The 17,291-nt window shown below is 44.7% G+C and overlaps 1 protein-coding gene across 3 annotated transcripts in view; it reads right to left on the bottom strand.

Moving 5' to 3' along the window:
* The window catches only part of Cyfip1 (cytoplasmic FMR1 interacting protein 1), an 89,179-nt gene that overhangs the window by 43,030 nt on the left and 28,858 nt on the right, over positions 1–17,291 (bottom strand). For 2 of the 3 annotated variants that reach the window (XM_026400482.2, XM_026400479.2), the window contains exons 2-11: positions 14,803–14,925; positions 14,636–14,725; positions 12,881–12,958; positions 12,554–12,655; positions 10,427–10,608; positions 6,563–6,659; positions 6,349–6,477; positions 4,003–4,107; positions 1,245–1,336; positions 95–212 (exon numbers count right to left, since the gene is read on the bottom strand). In XM_026400482.2, coding sequence (XP_026256267.2) covers positions 95–212; positions 1,245–1,336; positions 4,003–4,107; positions 6,349–6,477; positions 6,563–6,659; positions 10,427–10,608; positions 12,554–12,655; positions 12,881–12,958; positions 14,636–14,725; positions 14,803–14,919 — 1,110 coding nt within the window. In that variant the 5' untranslated portion in view covers positions 14,920–14,925. The remainder of the gene's footprint in view (positions 1–94; positions 213–1,244; positions 1,337–4,002; positions 4,108–6,348; positions 6,478–6,562; positions 6,660–10,426; positions 10,609–12,553; positions 12,656–12,880; positions 12,959–14,635; positions 14,726–14,802; positions 14,926–17,291) is intronic. The other variant, XM_026400480.2, reaches the window with a different exon arrangement.

Raw genomic sequence — 17,291 nt, 5'->3', positions numbered from 1 at the left:
ATTCACATTAATATTTGAGTACATAAGAATACAAGTGACACCCAGATGCTCAGCAGGCTCTGGGTCTGCCCATGGGTGGCTTGGTGGCACATACCTCGCTGTTGCTATAGCGCGCCAGCTCGGAGATGAAGCGCATGTGGTCCTCCCGAATCTGGATCATCTGCTCACAGATGTTGTACTGTGGGCTGCTGCTTGAGGACGTGCATGTCCACCTGGGTATGGAGGGAAAGTGTTACTTGAAGAGGTGCCAGTACGGCAGTGATGCATTCCAACAGCTGGGGCGGCTGAGAACACTGTGTGTGGCAACCAAAGCTACACAAAATGGAATTTCAATTTTTAAAGTGTTGTTTAAATAAATGAAACAAAGAATATATGACAGGGACCACCTGTAGTCCGTCAAGTCTATGCATTTACTATCTGGTCTTTACAGAAGGGGTCTGCTGACCCCTGGGACCGACACTCAAACTCTGTCAAAATCATGGGGACCACAAGTCGGCTGTGGGTACAAGAGCTTGGCAAAAGTGAATACAAGCATGTGATGAGAGTCAAGATGCTATGTGGGGTCCACAACAGAGACCTGTGTGTTTATTATTACCTCTAATTGTGAGCTACCGATCCTTCATAGCACAAGTTGTCCACCTTGCTCTGTACAAGACCAGAGAGGTAACAATTTAGGATTTATGGTCCACACTGTCATTTTCACATCTGTCACATAATCATCATTTTAACACAACCTTTTATAAACATAAAGAACATTCTCAGCCCCAGGGATCTTACAAAAACAGGCCTGGACTGGTTTGGTTCTCAGGTGACAGTTTTTCTAAACTCAAAAGCACATACATATATCTCTACCTGCCTGCAGGGTTGGTTGTTAAGCATTTTAAGCACCCCACTGGGACCAGAGAGTTATTTTACAGTTCTGTATTCTCAACTAGCACCGACCAGTTGAAATCCCCGAGATGAGGAAAACGTTCTACATCTGTGCTAATACAGTAGCCACTAACCCTGGAGTGTTTGAAATGACTGTTCTGCTAAAGAAAATTAAATTTCAATTGCATTTTTCAATGGATTTAAATGCAAATAGCTATATGTGGCAAAGGCTACTATACTGGATATTCAGTTCCAGAAATTTGGAGAATGTCAAAAGTGTTCTCCCTAGATAAGTAGGTAGGATATTACAGAAGTGCTCAATCAAGGAGGACACTACAGAACACTCTAGCTGGGCAGCTTTACTCTCCTCCTACCGAGATTTATTTTCCTCGTAGTGGGCGCTGGTCTTGATGTATCTTGCCAGTTCTATTTGCATGTCCCCGAAAAGCGGAACCACCTGGAGCTGCTGCATTCAAAGAACAATAATAAAAAACAGGGTCATTATGCATGTTCAAACCCCAGATACACAAGCACAAGGAAAATGACTAATGCTAATAATTATTGTGGGTTGAATGCCACCTCCGCAAATCATTCACAACAACAACAAAAAAAATCTAAGTAACTTCTACTTTCTCTTTGAAAGGAACAAGATACAATTTAAGAACCAACATACTTTGAAACTATTCAAATTTTAGAATCAACCTATCTTATCTTGTTGCTTTATTTGTGGCCCCTAAGAAAACAGCTGGATTTCTGTAACTAGCAACAACAATTAAATGAAAATTTATATAGAAATAATTTGCAATACCTCACAAAAATGAAAAATGTACATAAAAAGCTAACAAAAGACTTCAAAACAAAAATAAAACCCCCAAATTACAGAAAAATTTCTCAACACATGAAGCAATATATTGTCTTCCTGCATTGGGAGGCTTAGTAATTTATTTTATTTTTTGACCTTCTGCAGGCTAAGCAAGTATCTAACACTGAGCTATCTCCCCAGCCCAGATCTATACATTTAATGGAATCCCAATCAATATTCCAGGAGGAAAAAATATTTTTGTGTGTAAATCAGTAAACCAATTCTAAAATACATCTTGAAAGGTGAAGGGATGATATCCAAGACTATCTTGAGGGACAAAACAGACCTGTTAGAAAGCTGCAGCAGCTAAGGCAGGGTGGCCCTGGAGCAAGGACGGAGGCCAGAGGACAGGACAGGACAGAGAACCTGGACAGAGCCACAGACAGACTGAGTTATGACCTGAGTGACACCACAGAGCAATGGAAGGCAGATGGTCTTTACAGTAAATGAGAGGCTATCCATTCTAAATGCCAACAACGCCAATCCCTACCTCACACCATGCACAGAAACCAGTTCCAGAGATCAGATCTAGACAAAAAAGGAAATGGAATGCTCCTAGAAGGTAACACACAGAAAATTCTCATGAGACTGCTGTCTACAAAGATTTCTTGAAGTGGATGTTAGTGAAAAGATTGATGTATTGGTCCATAATAAAATCGAGCATTTCTGTTCATCAAACGACATCACTAAGAAAGTGAGAAGGAAGGGTTAAGGGGATAGCTCAGTGGCAGAGTGTGTGCTCAGCAAGCATAAGGCTCTGGCTTCCACCCCCAGCATTCTTCAAAATAAAGCAAAAAGAAGGTAGACGAAAAGAAAGATGTTGGTCCCAGGGTATGAAATCTCAGTTATGCAGGACAATAAGTTCTGAGGACCTAATGTATAGCATGGTGATGATACTGCATTGTATACTTGAAATTTGCTTTGAGAATAAAGCTTAAATGTTTTCACCACACCAATAAAAAATGATAGATGCAAGGTGATAAATGTTAATGAGCATGATTTAATAACATCGCAATGAATACATATATCAAACCATTACACACTGTATACCATAAATATATGAAGTTTTTATTATTTCTCTTATTTAGGAGTGGGGCATATACTGGGGAATCTAACCCGGGGGTGCTTTACCACTAAGCTACATCCTCAGCACCCATTTCCTTTTTTTTAGTTGTAGATGGACACAGTACCTTAATTTTATTTATTTTTATGTGATGCTGAGGATCAAACCCAGTGCTTCTCATGTGCTTTACCACTGAAATTCAAGCCCAGCCCCTTGGCTCTTTTTTTTTTTTTTTTTTTTTTTTTATGAGACAGGTTCTCACTAAGTTGCTGAGGCTGACCTCAAACTTGTGAGACCCCTGAGTCTCTGGGTTTATAGGTATGTGCCACCATGCACAGTTCAATTACATCTTAATAAAGGTGGGGAAAAGAGTGAAAAGGTGAGCCCACAGGGGACACAGTATTTTAGAATATATGCATCCACAAAAGAGATGTAGCCAAAATATATAAAAAAAAAATTACACAACAATAGGGAAGAAAAGAGCAAAAGATTGAAATGGTATTTCATAAAAGGAAATATACAAAGGCTAATAACATGAGAAGTAACCAGAGAAACATTAAATAAACTACCAGGAAACACCAGCCATTAAAATCAGAATGATGTACATCTCCTCTCTGGGATGTTCCCTGCACCCTCAAGACCGTGCCAAGTATTGCTGATGAGGAGCCTTCACTCATTGCTGGTGGAGAAGCAAATCAAGACACCTTGTGGGGAAATCATGAGACCATAACTACTAAATGAAAATAGGTGTGCCTAGCATCCCCACCCCTCTCCTGAGTGGTATCCAATAGAAATGCTCTAAAACAGAGCAACACTGTTTGCACAAGCCAAAACCTGGGGCGGGGGACAGGGGGAACAAAAACTAATGCCTATCAAAAACAGAACGGATGACAAAGTCACAGTAGAAATCATAAAATGAAGTACTAAATGACAAATGAAACTTAACAACGGTAGCCCCAAGCTCCTGCAGGAATGCAAATAAAAGGTTTGGGAAGAAGCAGCAGGATGGAAAAGGTAGAAACAGAGAGATTCCATCTACACAAAGTTCAACCCAAGCAAGACCACTGCAGGGGAGCGGGAAAGAGCAGAGCCTCCGAGACCCCCTCCCATCTCGGCATTTCCTGTGTCCATCACAATCACCTAGAGGTTCACTCTGTGAAAATTTGAGGCGCATAGGTCCATAAAAACATGATCTAATAAAACTCACCTTGAAGTACTTGTCGATTTTGGATAAGTTTATTCTTTTCTTGGCATCCAGTTTATAGATGTTACTGACGCTCCCATCCATCAAGTACAGACCAAATCCCATGACCTGAAAAGCCACAAAACAGCGGGGTGACACTCAGATCCATGAATTTACGCATAAACTTAACACCGCTGTAGTTGAAAACCCTGAAATCACTAGTCACCCTTCTCTTAACAGGCACTTTTAAAAGCTCCTACAAAACAAAGAGCTCTCCCTGTAGCCGAAGCTATTTATTATGTATGCCTATTTCAACTTCCTCCCAAGGCACACACACCAGCACAAATTCTCACGGAGTTGGTGGACAGCTACAGCTGAGAATTACAGACTCCCAAGTATGCCATCAGATGCAGCCTTTCAGAATTAACTTCACACCTTCTACAACCAGGTGCTAGGATAAACACAGCACTGTCCCTATGGTATGACTAGCAACAACAGGCAAATGCACAACCACAATGAAAGTGGAAGATGTGTGCGTGTATTAAATTGTATTTTTTAAAGTCTTTGTTCTAACTTAATATCCTATATCCCCAGAAAGCCCCCAAAACGGTCTCAGAAAAATTTTTATGCTGCTTGTCTTGTGCTTTGAACACATTTTTTCCCCCTAACTAAAATCATGTTACAAAGGGTAGCTGGGCTTCGAGGCCAGTTGCTGAAAGACCAAAAGGTTTCTACTAACTTAGCCGAGCACCAGGGCCATTTGAAAACTGTCCAATACGCAGCCACCATTAACTATTCAAGTTTCAATATCTGTAAGCTAAAACTTTTTCTTTTTTAAAATATTTTTTAGTTGTAGATGGACACAATACCTTTATTTTATTTGTTTAATTTTATGTGGTGCTGGGGATCAAACCCAGTGCCTCATGCATGCTAGGCAAGCGCTACACCACTGAGCCACAATCCTGGCCCCATGAGCTAAAACTTTTTAAGGTGGCACTGGCTAAGTGAACATCTCCACTGCTAAGTGGGCTTTTTGTGGCCAGGGCTCCTGCACCAACCAGCACAGACATAAAATTCCCACTATTGCAGAGGGCTCCATGGACAGCACCTCCCTCCCTAGTCCTCGCTACCTCACAGGACTCTCCCACCAGGGCTGGGGCTGGACCAGCAGCACACCCCACCCCAGGGTATTCCTCAGGGTCACATGCATAGGGTGCAGAGTACAGCAATGATAACTGTGCAGCTGCCTTATCTTTCCAATGAGAAAACAGCTGAAAACCTCCCCCATTTGAAACAGAATGGTTAAAGAATGCAGTGAACAAGCAAGTCTACTTTCATCCAAACACAGTACGTGCTGGTTGCAGTGGTGCACACCTGTAATCCCAGAGGTTCAGGAGACCAAGGAAGGAAGATCGTGAGTTCAAAGCCAACCTCAGCAATTTAGCAAGGCACTAAGCAACTCAGTGAGACCCTGTGTCTAAATAAAATACAAAATAGGGCTGGGGATGTAGCTCAGTGGCTGAGTGCCCTTGAGTTCAATCCCTGGTATCAAAAAATAAAAATTAAAAATGCAGTGGCCCTCCACAACTGGGGTGTCCCACATCTTTGGACTTAACTAACTACAGACTGAAAATATTCCAGACAAAAACTGCATTTCCAGGGCTGGGGTTGTGGCTTAGCAGGAGAGCGCTTGCCTAGCTCGTGCAAGGCCCTGGGTTTGATCCTCAGCACCACATAAAAGTAAAAAAGGTATTGTGTCCAACTACAACTAAAAAAAAAATAAATTAAAAAAACCAAAAACCTGCATTTCCACTAAATGTGTACAGACTGTTTTCCTTTCCATTATTCTCTAAGTATTACAGTATAATAACAATTCATACATCACTGACATTGTATTAAGGATTCTAAGTAATCTAAGAGATGATTTAAAACATATGGGAGGGTTAGCATAGATCAGATGCAAATGTTCTGCCATTTTATTTAAGGGAGTTGAGCAGCCACAAATTTTATAATCCCCAGGGGGTCCTGAAACCAATCCCCATGGACAATGAAGGACAAATTATTAATTCCTGGGAATCACATCTTGAACAAGTGGAATCTTACATATAACCTCTGCTAAAAAACAACTGAATGCTGACAGAGCCCTTGACCCAGAACCTCTGGGCCCCCAAGCTCCTCCTCTCAGGTTGGTGTGTGACTGCACCGGTCACAAGGGTTGAGTTCACAGCCTGCAAGGGTGGAGACGTTGCCCACACACGAGACAGCATGAGAATAAGAAAAAGTTGGCAAAAGGATTCTAGACAATGAACAAACAGCCTTTGCATACAGCTGTACTTGCACAGTGCTATGGGCCACCGCCCCCACACGTACTTTGAGAAGCATGTGTTTCTCGCTGGGCGTCAAGTACATCCTATTCTCGTAGTAATCTACGCACAGATTCACGATGTCTGCCAGGAGCTCTTCGTAGCCAGAAATCACCTCAAGCTGCTGCTGCAGAGACTGAAACACAGGCAAGAGACGGTGGTACCGCCGGCCCCAGCCCCACCGGCCCCCAGCCCCACAGCACTGAGAAGACCAGCCTTACTTGTGTGATCTTGTTGTGGTTGGCCAGGAACATGGAAAGATTCTGCGATTCCTGGATGGACTGGGGATCTGCCATTTTACGTAAAAACTGAGCAGCCCTTGAAAGCAAAAAGAGTTAATACCAAAATGCACCATCGTGTTGATTTTTGTAAAAAGCTTGGGAAAATCAGGATTCCTTCCCTCTCTCTGCAGTTATCTGTAGGCATGTGGATCATAGACGGTGGTTACAATTTCAGCTTTGAGAAGCATCTCCAGCCTGAGTGCCAGGTAAATCTTTTATAAACTTAGACGTAGGTCACAGCTCTAGGCAGCTCACTCCCTGCTGTCCAGGGTACTTCCTCCAGGTGCCGGTGCACACTGGCCTCTCCCCTATGCTGGTGGTTGCCCACCTCATCCACAGGTACTGGGTGCTCAGTCCCCCAGTCAGAACAGAAGTGCTACCAACTCTGTGACTTCCAGAAGACCTGCAATGAAGATGACCAGCACTGTTGAAGTTCTTTGCCAAGAACCCTCTGGGCTACCACACCTCTCAGCAAAGAGCGTCTGTCCCTGGAATGCCTCTCTGGAGCCACAGGTGCCCAAAGCCCAGAGTCCTGGCTCCACCACGCACCTGCAGCTACACAATTTGATGCACGTAAAAGAACTTGTATATTGAGGTTCCCTGACCCTGAAAGGTGCATGCTGAGTCTGAGGTCTGGCAAAGCGGTGAGGAAGAGGAAAGCGAAATCTAAATCTGCACATCTAGGGCTGTCCTAAGAACGGGTAGTAGAAACTGCCCACATAAGGAAGTACCTTTGCAACCGAGAATCTTGGGGGCTTAAAGAAAAGTTTTCATGATGAAAACTGATAATGTAGCCTAACATGCATTTCCTTCCCTTCTTCTTCATGAACAAGTCTGAAAATTCCTCAGAGCAGTAATTTGCCTGTCCTCCTTTGCAGTCAATTGGGGACAGATGACCAAGGGCTGGGCAATGAGATCCTAGGCAAAAGACTGTAAGGCACTTGAAAGTTTAATTATAAGGAAAAGCATAGCTCCTTTTTTTCCCTTCCTCCCTGCTGACTGGCATGCAGCAATGACAGCTGGAGATCAAGCAGCCGTCTTGGACCATGAAGCCACACACGATGGCACAGCAGCAGGACAACAGGAATGCTGGGTCTTGAACACTGCGGTGCTTCTTAATCAGCTAGAGACCACCTACTCAGGACTTTTCACAGTGAAAGAGAAATAAACTGTAATTTTATTTAAACCACTATTATCTCTGTGGATTTTTAAAATTACATACAATTAAATCTAATATTAACTGATAGAAGAACATCCCTTGCCTGTTAGAAGAGGTTCACTTTATTGATTGGAGTAGTTGCTGGGATGCAGAGTGTTGACTAAAGAAGAAACTGAGGACACTGTTTCCTATTTTTCTCAAGCCTCACCACAACCAAATGGGCTAACTTGGCATTTACACACAGAAGAGGTTGTATGTAGCCATCAGCTGGTGCAAAAGAAATGTGTGGGTGTGGGGTAGGGGCTTGGAAAGAGTGCGGGTTGCTGTCTGGGAAGGTGAACCAATGAAGGATTCCAAATAAAGTCACAGAAAGGGACAGCTGAAAGCCATGAGGGAGCCCAGGTCCACACCTTTGCTCAGGGAACAGGCAGAGTGGAGCTGCTATGAGGGGCACCCGGCCCCCCTCCACATCTTCCATCTTTATCTAGTTTTATAGCCTGAACTTTGGGATAAGGTGCTGCTATATATGTGTGTGTGTGTGTGTGTGTGTGTGTGTGTGTGTGTGTGTGTGTGTGTGTTTTAAATACATTACTGATAACCTCCATTCCCCTTCCCCGACAAAGTCTTTAAGAAGATTGTTAAAGCTGGTGCGAATCACAGGGGCCCTGCTTGTGCAGCTGGGAGCAGGAGCTACCCTCTAAAGCTGGGCTGGTTATGCACCTGACCCTCACCCCTGCCTCCTCCCGGTCCACTGGGAATCCCGCAGGCGCTGATGCCAAACACAGGCAAGCTCAGACTTCCTGACCAGGGCTAGCAGGCCAACTGCTCAGCTCCTTTTCTAGCTGGGAAGATCTGGGCTTCGTGCAGAGCCGATTTTAGGTGATAATTGGAACACTGCACTGATTTCACATGAATAAGGCTTAATCAACATTCCAAGCAATCTAGCTCTGCTCCCGCTGCAGCCTCCTCCTCCAATCTGGTACCCTGCCCCACATCAATTTTATTATACAGGCACAGCAACAGTTGTGTGATTTCAGATAGAACCTAAGTACAGCACATTCTGATGCAAAGTAATATTTCTTCCAATTTAATTTTAGTACTAAAATTCCTTGCTCAGCAGAGGAAGCAGAAGTCAGCATCTCATTCCAACCAACTTGTCTTTAACAGCACCACGCACAGACTTAGTAAAGCAAGTCCATTAAAAAACTGCTGGATCAGTCTCCCCAGCCAACCCCCACAGTGTTCCAGAAGCATACTTTTCCCATCCTCTATGGTTTGGATGTTGGGTTTGTGTGTTGGGAGCTTGGTCCCCGGGTGGTGGGACTGGGAGTTGATGTGGAATATTTAAGAGGTGGAGCCTAGTCGGAAGCCCCTGGGTCAACTGGTAGTATGGCCCTAAAAGGGATAAGGTATTTCTTGGGACCCTGATTGGGTTTTTCAAGAGGACTGTCATAAAACCCTGAGCCTGACTTGCTCTGGCTTCCTGTTTGGTCCTGTGATTTTCCACTCTTTTTGGGTGGGGGGAGGTACCAGGGTACCTGGTGATTTTTCACTCTTGAACATGCTCCAGCCCCTGTAATCCACCCTAAGGTGATGCAGAGGTAGGCCCTCACCAGAGCCTGCGCCATGCTGTTTGAACTTCCAGCTTCCCCAAACTGGGAAGCAAAACAGACCTCTTTTCTTTGTAAAGTTAGAAACCCTCAGGTATTTTATTATGGTAGTGAAAAGTTGACTAACATACTTCTGTTGGTCACTTCTCCAGAAGTTTTCTACCTTCAAAAAGAAAACCACCACACAGTAGCCAGGCGCAGTGGCACATGCCTGTAATTCCAGTGACTCGGGAGACTGAGGAGGAGGATCAGGAGTTCAAAACCAGTTTCAGCAAAAATGAGGTGCTAAGCAACTCGGGGATACCCTGTATCTAAATAAATACAAAATTAGGGCTGGGGATGTGGCTCAGTGGTTCAATCCCCAGTACCTCCCCGCCAAAAAAAACTAAACTGCCACAGAGGAGAGCTGCCCATAGGACCCACAAGCTCAATGGGAGCTTAAGGCACCTTGAAACAGTTCATGGACCATGTCTACACTCTGCTATGATGATGCATGTGCCAGGGACACCAGATCCATGAGTGATAAGCAGAGGTGGGGCATCTGCTCTGAGCACTGCTGCTGCAATGCCCGAGTGGCCTCCTTGGGTTGCAGAACCCACCTGGATGTAAGCATGAGTAGGGACTGTATCTTCTGTATGTCTATATTCCCAAGGACACTGAGCACCTAGAGGTCCCCCATAGGGCACTGAGGCTGACCTGGAGCCCTCTCCAGCTGTATAAAACTACCAGAAGAAACCCTTAACTTGGGGCTGGGGTTGTGGCTCAGTGGTTTAGTGCTTGCCTGGCAAATGCGAGGCCCTGGGTTTGATCCTCAGCACCACAAATAAATAAATAAAATAAAGGTATTAAAAAAAAAAAAGGAAACCCTTAACTTGCCAGCCACCTTTGCATTTTATGCGTACACACAGTCCCAGGACTGAAAAGTGGCTGCTGCCAATCAGGACTGATGATTTCAGCACACATAAGCTATGCACTTGCTATGTACAAGGTTGACTTCCTCAGGTGGCCTGCCACATGCCACACATCTGAACTCACCTCTTGTATGCCGAATGGTCATTTTTCACGCTGCACTTCATGTTCTTCAGCTCATCCAACACAGCAAACATGTTGATAAATTTGCCCAGTGTGATCAGGTAGGCTTCTGACACGAAGTCCTTTCTCCTCTCAGCATGGCACAAGCGTCTCACCTCCCCACAGAAACGCTCAATAGCATTTCTCTGAGCAGAGCAAGGGGAAGACAGAAGAGGTGTGGTCAGCGAGGCATCAATTCCACATTCCAACTTCAAGCACAGTTCTGCATTCACTGTTAGTCACTGATAAAATATGCACCCTCCAGCCTAGGACCATCTTTACAACTCCAGCAGAGTCCTATCTGTAAAGTAATTCCCATGCCTTTATTCTGTAAAAATCACTATTTAACTATGTCCCTAAAGTAAAAAAATTCTGCTGTTTAAACCAATAAAGTTACTAAGTAAAATGTTCCAAAAAAATATCTAAAATATAGACACTGTGGGTTTCAGATGTGAAAAGTGGGAGGTTTTTCCTTGGCAATTTTTTTTTTAAATACCTTAATTTTATTTATTTAGTTAGTTTTTTATGTGGTGCTGAGGATAGAACCCAGGGCCTCGCATGTGCTAGGTGAAGGCTTTACCACTGAGCCTTAACCCCAGCCCCTTGGCAACTTCTAAGATAAAACGAAAATTGATTTCTTAGTTCTATCTTATCCCTTAACTCAGGAAAAACTATAATAAAAAATTTTTAGATATTCCCAAAGGAATTCTTTGAAAAGATACCAAGTCCCTTCCACTTGGCCTCTTCTTCCAAACAAAAGGCCAACAGAGGCCAAGGTCAGAGAGGGACCACGAGGTCAGAGAAAAAAACACCTGAAAAAACAGATAACCGAAAGTACAGTGGCCAGAAAGTCAAAACGTTGAACTGAGAATGAGGCAAGAGAGAAGAAATATAGTAGATAAGTGAGGAGGAGACAAAAGGAAGGAAGGAGACTGCTACTTTAATCTGAGAGCCTGTGCTAAAGTTCCTCAGACCTTTTCTCCCCAGGACAGTTTTCCTCCCACACCCATCACCCCCACATTCTTGAGAAATCTGTAAATATTAATGTTACCGTAAATTCACTCACTTATGAGAATTGCCCTGTTCACTGTTAATTATCCTATGTATGTAGTAACTCATATATTTCTATTTTTTTAATTGTTTTTTTTAGTTATACACGACAGTAGAGTATATTTTCATATATTATACATACATGGATTATACCTTATTCCTAACACATGTATTTTTACACTAGATTGAACAAAGGGAGATGATTATTTTAAGAAACCCATACAGATTCCCAACGTTATCTATTGACTGGAGAGAGGAGACACTGTCAACCTAAGAATCCTGAGAATGGACAGACCATCATAAACTATCTTGTGATCACCAGGCTGATGCCAACTCACATCACCAACCCACATACCTTCCCACCCTCAGAGTTTCCTTTAAAAGAAGAGCCTGAGAGCCAAGCACAGTGGCACATGCCTATAACCCCAGGCAGGAGGATACAAGTTCAAACCCAGCCTCAGCAATTTAACAAGGCCCTAAGCAACTTAGCAAGACCCTGTCTCAAAATAAAAAATAAAAAAGGGCTGGGGATGTGGCTCAGTAGTTAATGCCCCTCAGTTCAACACCTGGTACCAAAAAAGAGAAAAAGAGGAGCCTGAGACCCCACAAAGCTGCGTTTCACTCTCCAGAGAGCCTGCGTTCTGCTATGAAAATGTGCATCTTCACTCTTTTGTTTTCTAATAAAGCTCTTCCTCTTTGCTAAAACCTGAAAAGTCCTTAACTTCTTTTCTGCGACATGTCAAGAGCCTGGAAGGTCCTAGTAAGGTCTCCTCTGCCTCTGGAGAGACCTCCTGGTTTCCCTCCTGGTAACTAACAAAAAGCAAGCTTCCAAGAAGGAACCGCGAATTCACTCTCAAACCGAGGGAAGTGAGACCGAAGAAGCACTTGTTAGGTGTGTGAAGATGTAGACCGACAAGGGCTAAAGTTTCTTTTTGCCTCAGAAACTTGTGGTTGCTTTAATTTACAGACACTTTGTTCAGTGACAGAAATGAGTAAGAGACAGCCAGCATCCCACTCCTCCAGATTGCTTTGCTCTTTTACCTGGAAGTACATAAAATTCATCAGTTTTGTGACCTCAGGCTCCAGGACCTCCACGGTTTTTTCATATATTTCCACTCTATTAGGCTGCTCATTACATTTCACCTGGGAATAGAAACAAATATGGGTGATGACGTTTCAATCCAGCTAAAAGTAACCTGGGGCTCCTGGGAGCTGCTTCCCATCCCACTGGACAGACAGAACAGATGAGGGAGAGGCCTGGTCAGGATGGGCATGGCCTAGTCAGGGCTTAGGGCCTGGCCCGACTGGGATGGGGCGTGACCCAGCAGGGCCTGCGTGCAGGGGGCGGGGGGGGGGGGGGAGGGATACCTGTGGGATGGCCCGGGAGCAGCTCCTCCAGGTATACAGCATGACAGCATACTCTTGGCCTTCCTCCAGCATCTCATTCTGCAAGGCACACAGAGCAAATCAAAGGCAAATAGGAGAACAAGCATGAAAAACAAGAGGCCAAGCTGGTAAAATCTAGACAAAGTGCCACAAAGTGCCACTGACTCTCCCTTTAAGGGACTGCAGCCCGCAGACCAAGAGACAGCTGCTAAGAAGCCGGTAATGCTTCAATGGCCATAATTACCCCAAACACCCCGCGACTTCTACAGGATGGCCAGGGGTGTGAACAACACCCAAGCACCTCTAAGCAGGGCTGTTGAAGGGCCACACTCAGCTTGACTGGGCTCTAAACAACCTCCTGGCAGTGCAGATCCGAAGCTGGGGACTCAGGGAAGGGCTCAGGGCAGGTGTCAGGCCCAGTGCAGCATGAGGGCGCACAGGGTCCTCACACAATCTCTTCCTGGGGTGACACCAAGCCTCCAGGTTCAGAGAGAGGATTCAGAGGCAGGGCTCTGGGGCGAGGAGGAAAAGCTAAACGTGTTCCCACAGCACTTAAATCCAGGAACAGAGGCAGGGGATGTGGCTCAGTAGTAGAGCGCTCGCCTGGCATGCATGAGGCACTGGGTTCGATCCTCAGCACCATATTACAATAAAGATATTGTGACCACCTAAAAATAAAATATTCAGGCACAGTATCCCCAGAAGAGGATTGCCATCATTTTATACACACACACACACACACACACACACACACACATATATTTTACTTGTTGATGGACCTTTATTTTATTCATTTATTTAAATGCGGTACTAAGAACTGAACCCAGTACCTCACATGTGAGGCAAGCACTGTACCACCGAGCCACAATCTCAATCCGAATGCCATCATTTTTAAAAGTTGCTTTTGTGTTCTGTTCTTGCTTTCACATTGCTTCCTTTGGTAAAAATAGTTTTTTAGGGGTGTGTGTGTGTGTGTGTGTGTGTGTGTGTGTGTGTGTGTGGTGTGTTTAAATCACATAGATGTCCTTTAAAATATCAAGTATAATTTAACCATTTTGTTTGCTTTGATTTTCTGTGGTGCTGGGGATTGAATTCATCGCCTTGTACGTGCCAGACAGGTGCAAGGAGTTACACCCCTAGCCTGGCAATGTTTTTAAGGTTTTTTTTTGAAAAATGATCACAAACTTTGTGTTTTCACTTCTACACATCTAGCCAATATTTAGACAGATATTCATAAGGGCATTTTTTTTTTTACTACATGAAAGGGGAAACTAATTAAACATGCAAGAATAGTCAAATTATGGACACTTACAAAATGGACTATATAGTCATAAAAGATTACTTTCTCTAACACATTTTCATGACACATAAAAACATTCACTAAGTCATTAAAATACATAATTATAATAGCAATACAAAACCTAACTCTCATGCAGGTGCATACCTGTCATATGTAAGTACAGGAATGGAGAGAAAATGAGTGCTACCTGGGAAGAGGCCCTCAAAATGCTGACAAGGGTTTCCTCTAGTCCAGAGAGATGCTATATTTTTAAATAGAACATGTATTGTTTTTATAAGAAAAACAAAGACCTTTTTTTAAACTGTAAGGCATTTAATTCATTTTCTCTTCTTTTTCCTCACTACACAGCCTAATCAGGATAACACCATTTGCCATTCACAGGTCACACAGACCCCCCACACACACCCCAAGAAACAAAGACACACAGGCAGCATTACCATGCTAGAGTGGACGGTTGCTTGTTCGATGTATCTCGCGATGCCAGTGACAAATGCATTTCTGTCTTCAAAGTTGGTGTTGAAATTGGGCTGAAGGGAAGAGAAGACCATCACACACTGAGGTCAGGACTACTGGCTATGTGTCTCCCACCTGCTCAGGGACCCACCTGGTAGAGCAGCGAGGATGGTGGGGGCTCAATGCAGGGCTGCTGGTCAGGCAGAGGCAGCTCTTCCAAGAGGTCCACGTTGGACAGGGCGTCCTCCAGCGTCACCTGGGCCGCCATCCTGAGCTAGAACAAAACACAAAGCCAGCTGTTCTGTGAGGAAGGATGGCATATGGGGCATGTGGCAAGCCATCCGAGGTGGGATACTCAGGTCCCAGATCTCCTTATCCTTCTCCCAAGGGCACAGGTGGTAGCCAGTCCTTGGAATCTGGTGTCTCTCCAGGGACACGCAGGTCAGGAGGTCAGGAGTCCCCATGTGGCCTCTCCTTCCTCCCTGCCCACTGAGGACAGACTCTTCTGGCCCCCCGAGTGTCAAGGCGTAGGCAACACAGAACACCGCGTGCACTATCAACTTCCTGCTGCCCTTTCCCACATTGGGATGATCATCCCTACTTGCTAATGTTGAGGGCTCTCTGCAGGGTCTGACAACACTCTCACGTGGCCAAAGGAGGGGCAACACCTTCCAGGAAGTTGCTCCAAATATGCTTGGAACTGAGAAGGAAAAGGAGAGCCTGGCCCCCCAGCTGCCAGTTGTGTAGCTGCAGGTCAGGACTATAGGGATACGGGTGGCCCACAGGGACCTCCACCTAGAAGCATGGGGTACACAATGAACCAGGGAGATGGCTGTTAGCAGGGGAGAGAAAGCAGAGAGGCTGGTCTAGAGAGGCCCAGAAGTGCAGGCCGACATCATCGGCACACACCTCTGTGCGGGCTCCAGGGGACGGAGCCTCCCAGTGAATCTGCTCTGACCCAGGGCAGGACTCAGGGAGCAGTTCTAACTCTGGATGGGGCTCTGAAAGCAGCTCTGACTTCAGATGAGCCTTGGGAGGTAGCTCTGAGCCTGGAAGGGACATGGGCAGCTCCAACCACACAGGTGAACTAGGGCAGCTGTGACCCCAGAGGGGACTCTAGGGCAGCTAGGTGGCATCCTGGGAAGGAAAGAGCAGCAGGTGGGCTACACAAGTCACTGGATAGAAGGCGCCCCTGCCTCACTCCTCCCAGAACTGGGCTGCAGACAACCGGCAGTGTGGAAGTTCAGGGCCAGACAGGTTAAAGGCTGGGTGCTGGCTGGAGAACTGAAAAGGGAAGCCCCAGGAACCAGGAAAGTCCCAGGGGAGTGAGCAAGAGAGGAAGAGCAGCCCACAAACTACTCATAAACTTGAGCCATCCTCAAGCTGCACAGGGTAGATCTGATCCTCTTCACACCCCTGAGACCACAGCTGGGTCTCAGCTGGCCACAGGCAGTGGGGGAGGGGGGACAGGAAAACAGAAGTGACATTAAGCCATAACCCACAGAACGCAGGTCAGAACCACAGCCAAAACCTAACCAGGCTGTTTGTCTGCTAAAAAATAAAGACATCAATATTTGCTAGGGTTTTAACAAGACCCTAGGTATTGAATCGCACCACCCAAAATGTCCAGTTGCAACTCAAATCACTCTGCACATAAAGAACCCGGACTGGGGGCTGGGATTGTGACTCAGCGGTAGAGCGCTCGCCTAGCATGTGCAAGGCGCTGGGTTCAATCCTCTGCACCACATAAAAAAATAAACAAATAAAATAAAGGTATTGTGCCCAACTAAAAAAAAAAAAAAAAATTTTTTTTAAAAAGAACCAGGACTGTTTCAACTTCCAGGGGGAAGGACAGAAAGCAGACACCAATACCAACACAACACAGATGTCACAAAGCAACTACTGTAAAAATGCCCTAAAAATGAAAATTTTATAACTAAAAGATATAACACTGAAATGTTAAAACTCCCTACCTGAGCTCAAGAGCAGAGGAGAGAATCGATGAACTTGAAGACAGAGCAACCTAAGCTACCTAATCAGAATACCAGAGGGGAAAAAAGATTGGGAAAAAATAAAAAGAACCTTAGGGATCTTTGGGACAAGAGGTCTAGGGTCTGTGTCATCAGAGTGCAAAAAGGAAAGGAAAACGGGGAGACGCCGAAAAAGAGCTGCAAAAAAAACCAAAAAACTGAAAACCCCAACTTGGGGGCAAGACTTTTGTTTACAGATTCAAAAAGCTGCATCAAGTCCAAACAAGAGAAGCCCAAAGAAATCCACACCCAGAGACATCACAATTCAACAACTGAAAACCAAAGATAAGGAAAAAATAGCTTGAAAACAGAGAAAAATAATGTGTTACAGAAAGGGAACAAAGGCTGGAATAATTGGATTTCCCCTCTGAAACCAGGCAGAGGGAACAGAAAGGCATTATTGTTATTATTATTATTTCTTCTTCTCTTCTTTTTCATTTTTATTTTTTTGGTTCTGGTGATCAAATCCTCATGCATGTTAAACACTTGTGCTGCCCTGAGCTTCATCACCCTCCCAGCAATACACATTTTAAGTCTAAAGGAGAATAAATTTTCACCATATTAAGGTCTGAATGAATCCTTCAAGAATTTCAAGGACATAAGGACATTC

Source organism: Urocitellus parryii, chromosome 6 (assembly GCF_045843805.1).
Source record: "Urocitellus parryii isolate mUroPar1 chromosome 6, mUroPar1.hap1, whole genome shotgun sequence".
In the NCBI taxonomy this organism is placed as follows: Eukaryota; Metazoa; Chordata; class Mammalia; order Rodentia; family Sciuridae; genus Urocitellus; species Urocitellus parryii.
Note: the sequence above shows the minus strand (reverse complement) of the source record. Positions and strands in the feature narration are given on the sequence as shown.